The sequence below is a fragment of the Echinops telfairi genome, unplaced genomic scaffold (genome assembly GCF_000313985.2).
Source record: "Echinops telfairi isolate 266 unplaced genomic scaffold, ASM31398v2 ScPeMD7_7457;HRSCAF=8495, whole genome shotgun sequence".
Taxonomy (NCBI): Eukaryota; Metazoa; Chordata; class Mammalia; order Afrosoricida; family Tenrecidae; genus Echinops; species Echinops telfairi.
In genome coordinates, this window is record NW_022111357.1 from 44380248 (window position 1) to 44384973 (window position 4726).

At 63.5% G+C, this 4726-nt stretch overlaps 1 protein-coding gene across 1 annotated transcript in view; it reads left to right on the forward strand.

The window, feature by feature from the left end:
- CUNH1orf159 (chromosome unknown C1orf159 homolog) overlaps positions 1-2168 on the forward strand; it is a 3564-nt gene extending 1396 nt beyond the window's left edge. Inside the window, exons 3-7 of the mRNA XM_045299238.1 lie at positions 4-137; positions 252-641; positions 782-807; positions 913-943; positions 1626-2168. Coding sequence (XP_045155173.1) covers positions 4-137; positions 252-641; positions 782-807; positions 913-943; positions 1626-1723 — 679 coding nt within the window. The 3' untranslated portion in view covers positions 1724-2168. The remainder of the gene's footprint in view (positions 1-3; positions 138-251; positions 642-781; positions 808-912; positions 944-1625) is intronic.
- Positions 2169-4726: the final 2558 nt, after the last annotated feature.

A 4726-nucleotide genomic window follows, 5' to 3' on the forward strand; every position in this document is an offset into this window, starting at 1 on the left:
TAGAGAGCAGAGCACCCCCACCCCACCCCGTGCAGGCTGCTACCAGCACAGGGCGGAGGACGGGGGCATCAGCTGCCTGCAGTGCCCCAACACCTCCTTCCCGGCCGCGGCCACCAACAGCTCCGAGTGCCACAGCCGTAAGTCACCCTCCTGGTCCCCCAGCCTCCTCGCCTGTGACCCCCAAAGCCCTCAGCTTCACTCTGGCCTCTCATCACAGCCTCCAGCCGGGGGGGTCTCCTCCCCATGAACAGGAGCACGGGGACACCCACGATGCCAAGTGCCAGTGAGTCACCCAGCACAGACGGAACCCACACATCTGGCCCTGCTTGGGGAGGGGTGTGGGAGCCCGGGGGCTTTGCCAGGGCTGGTTCCCCTGGCTGACCTGGGCCAGGGCCACTCACACCCTTGTCCAACTCCTGCCTGGCGGGGGGCAGGAGGCCGGGCCAGCCCCGAGGGAGGTGTGGGGAGCCAGTGGGGCCCCGGGACTGGCCGTCACTCTGCCGCAGGGGGCCCCCAGGTGGTTGCCTCGCTCTTCCTGGGCACGTTCTTCGTCAGCTCGGGCCTCATCCTCTCTGTGGCCGGGTTCTTCTACCTCAAGCGCACCAGTAAGCTCCCCAGCTTCTGCTGCCGCAGAAACAAAGGTGTGTCCCTCGTGGGCAGCCCGGCTGAGCCCAGGGCGGGAGGAGGGCGGTCAGCCCAGAATGCTGCCGAGCAGGACATGGGGTGGCCTCCGAGATCGCCTTGTGGACCACACGGCCACCAACTCTCTCTCCTCCCGCAGCCCCGGCTCTGCAGCCCCGGGAAGCCGTAAGTAGCTGCCTGCCTCCAGCACCCCAGCCCGCGCCTGCCTGCCCCCCCACACACACCCCCAGGCCAGCCCTGCCGTTCACTCTGCTTTTCTCTCCCTTCAAGGCGGCGATGATCCCCAGGCCACAGTCCTCAGGTAACACACACCTGGCTCTGCCCATCGCCTCCTCTCGGGGGTCACCTCCCAAAACATCCAGGTCCCTCCAAGGGAGCCCACTGGCTCCTCGGGAGCGTCAGTCCCACTGGCGACCCCAGGGACCCCATGAGGGGCCAAGAACACAGAAAGGGCACCAACTCCGCACCCCACAGCGCAGCCACCCAGTGCCAGCCCCAGAGCCCACGCTCTCTGCCCTGTGCGGGTGGGGCAATGGAGTGCTCTTTCTTTAGGGACCAGAGCAGCGGGTCAGCTGCTCCGAGGGTGGGAGTTTCAAAGTGAGCATTGGGGATTGCTCAGGAAGACAGGCCTGCGTGTTTCACCACTGGGAGCTGCCCCCAGCCCCCCATCAAGCCTCCCCACCCCCCAGGTGTGCGAGCTGCCACTTCCGGGCCAGGACTGTGGGTGACCACACCCCCAAGTCTCAAACACAGCCCAGCCCCCATCTGCCAGGAGTCCCTTATGGTGGGGGGCTGTCAGCAGGCTCTAGGGGACCTCCTTCCTTGTCCCTCTGTTCTCCCTGAGTTGGGAGGGCGGGGCCCCTTCACAAGTGAGCTTGCATTAGGAGGGAGGGTGAGAGTGAGCAGGAGCTCGCCCACCCCACACTGGCCTTGCTCCCCTCCCGCCTGGCCCTGACCCGTGCCCTCTCGGCTGACCCTTGTAGTGCGGAAACCACGCTACGTGAGGCGAGAGCGCCCCCCGGACAAGCTCGTGGGTGCTGCAATGCCCCCCTCAGTGGAGGCCCGAGTCAGCAGTGTCTAGACCCGGCAGCCAGCCTGCAGCTGGACCAGGACAAGCCCTGAGGCCTGGGAGGGCCTGGACTGCACCTGTGCCCTGCACTTGGAGTGGCACCCTCAGCAGCAGACACCCCGAGGGAAGCCAGCTGCACCTGGCTCCCTGGCACCCGCCCTTCCTGCTCACTGACACCTGTTTGCAGTGACTGCTGCAACTTCATCTCAGTCCCCAAGAGTGGGGGCGGGGGTGGGGGGGTGGCCAATAAGAACCAGGGGTAGCTCTGAGCCAGTGGTGGGCAGCTGCCCCCTTTCCCCAGCCTGCCCCTACTCACACTCTGGCCTACATACCAGAGGTGCCAACTAGGCCAGCCGGGGTGCCTTGTCTGTGCTCCACGGGCCAGGAGACCCATCTCAGCTCCCTGTGGAGTGAGGCCCCAGCCACCCTTGCCCTGGCTGCCATGAAGGGACGGGTCCCGGGAAAAGGAAAACTCAAAACCCTCCACCCACTCTGGGCCCCCTGCCTCGGGCCGGGACCTTCATTTGCCTGCGACAGGGCAGGACAGTGTCCCCTGACACCTTGGCATCCCTAAGCCTGAAAACTCGCGGCCATGCTCGCTGGCCATGCCTGGTTCCCTGGGCTCTCCCTGGGCAGACTGAGGCTGGCCTTCCAGGACCTGTCATGGCCAGCAATCCCCTTCTACTGGGGTGTCCTGCTGGGAGACCCCTCCAGGCCTTGAGGGCTACAGACAGCCTGGTGGGGAAGCCTCTGCCTGGGCCCTGGGCCCTGGACTCCTGGTCATGTCCCTCCACATCAGAATCCTAGAGAGTATTTTTATTTTTGTATTTTTGTACTGTGTGGTTTCCCAAGACCACTTGCACCGTGGGCTGTCCCGGTGCGGAGAGCAAGTGTGCCATGGTAAAAAGCCACATCACAGTGATTTGGAGCTTTGCTGCCCTCTTTCAGTGGGGTTGGGGCGGGTAGAAGGGAGAGGGGCACAGTTAGTGGCTGTGGAGTCTCTTCTGACCTGAGGTGACCCAGGGGAAGTGGAACCAAAAGTGCTTGCCTTGAGCGTCAGCGAGTCGGCACCACTCAAGGATGCCCAGGAGGTAGGCCTGCCCATCCGTCGGGGCACTAGCTGGGCACACTTGGCCACTGTAAAGAGCCGGAGGGTGAACCCTGCAAGGCTCTGGCCCAACCCCGGTTCTGTCCGCCACTCAAGGACCCTTCCAGAGCACCGCCCCACACGCTGGGAACGGGGAGCCAGGAAGGGTCTCCACATGCCCCCTCAGGTGCAGCCCCACGCCTCGGGACCCAGGGCCCTCTCTGGAAGCTGAGGTCTTGCCCACAGTCCTTGGCCCAGGAGCGTGTTCACCCACTCTCCCCACCCCTGCCATGCAGGATCTGAGAGGGGAGAGTTGTGAGGGCCTCGGCTTACTGGTAGCTTTTCTGTCCATGCCAAGCCAGCTAGGGACTGTGAAGTATGGCAGATGGGATTCCCCAGGGGAGGGGCTCCCCGGAGGAGCCCCTACCCTACCCTCCACCGGACGGCAGCTACCCCTCCCAACCCTTTCAGGCCCCAGCTCCCCACCCTCCTCTCCTGTTCCCACCCATGAGGGCCGCCTCTGCAGAGGGTCAGACCAAAGGGGAGTGGCCTGGGCCAGGCTAGGAGCATGCCAGAGAGGGAGGCCGAGATGAGGTGACAGTGTCCTAGAGAGCTGGGGGGGCTGGAGGGGGGACCAGCAGTGTCCCTGCAGAGGGTAGTGTTCAAGCCCACGGGCCAACCACCAGGAGGGTGTCTGTCCAGTCTCTGCGAGGAGCCCTGACCCTGAGGGGAAGGTCACCAAGGTCCACTACATGTCACTTGGTGCCCCAAGCGGACCCTGAGCTTAAAATGTCCTCCACGTTCCCCACAGCTCTTCGTCCCTCCCTCCCCAGGCACAACTTGATAGCCCCCAGCCAGAGGGTATGTGGCCTGCAGAGTGGGGAGCCCACCCCCAACACACCAGCTGGTGATCCATCCTCCCATGCAGCTTGAAGGAAGGGCAGTGTGAGCCTTGGGGAGGGGAGGCCAGAGGAGGGAGAGACCCCCCCACCCACCCACCTGCCCTGTGTGTGCGCGGAGAAGTGAAAGCCGGGTTGGCCTTGGCCCTGTAGTGCTCAGCTTCCGAGTCTCTTCCTGGGTAAAAGCCCATCTTCTGACCCATGGGATGGCTGATTCCTTTTGAAACACTGTCCGGTCTCGATGACCCCACCCCCTCGCCCCTTTCTCACCCTCCTGGAACGTTCTGATGCAGCCCCTCCCTGCCTCCCCACACCACCTTCCCCCCCACCAATCCCCACAGGCTGGGGAGCCGAGTCTGAGTCTGGCCTGTCCCTGGTCCCTCTCAGTTCCTACCACCCTAGGGACACTGCCTGCTCCTCCTTGTCAGCCTGTGCAGACTCACGGAGACTCCGTGGGTGCAGCAGGAAGCGCTGCCTGCTCCTGCCCCTGCCCCTGCTCCCATGTCACAACCCGGCCGGTGAGAGCCCAGGGTGGCCGCCCTGTCATCCCTTGGCTGGGTCCCCTTTCCTTAGAATGGGAACAGATGTGGGCCTCGCCTGGTCAGGCACCTAGCTGTCTTCCAGTGTGCTTGGACCAGACCAGTGAGCACACCCAGCACTGACCGCTTTCCATGTGGTGGTCTGTCGAGTTCTGGGGCCTCCGTTGGGTCTTTTGTTGGTGCCTTCCAGGGACCTTGGACTTCTTCCTCCAGTACCCTCAGCCCTTCATCGACCTCCTGAAGTGGTTAGGTGGCAACCAATTCCTTTTGGGGCAGCGGCTATGTATTAGTTCCACTTTTGGGGGACAGTAGCTGTGTATTAGTTCCATTTGGGGGACAGTGGCTGTGTATTAGTTCCATTTTGGGGGCAGTGGCTGTGTATTAGTTCCACTTTGGGGGGACAGTGGCTGTGTATTAGTTCCATTTGGGGGACAGTGGCTGTGTATTAGTTCCATTTGGGGGGGACAGTGGCTGTGTATTAGTTCCATTT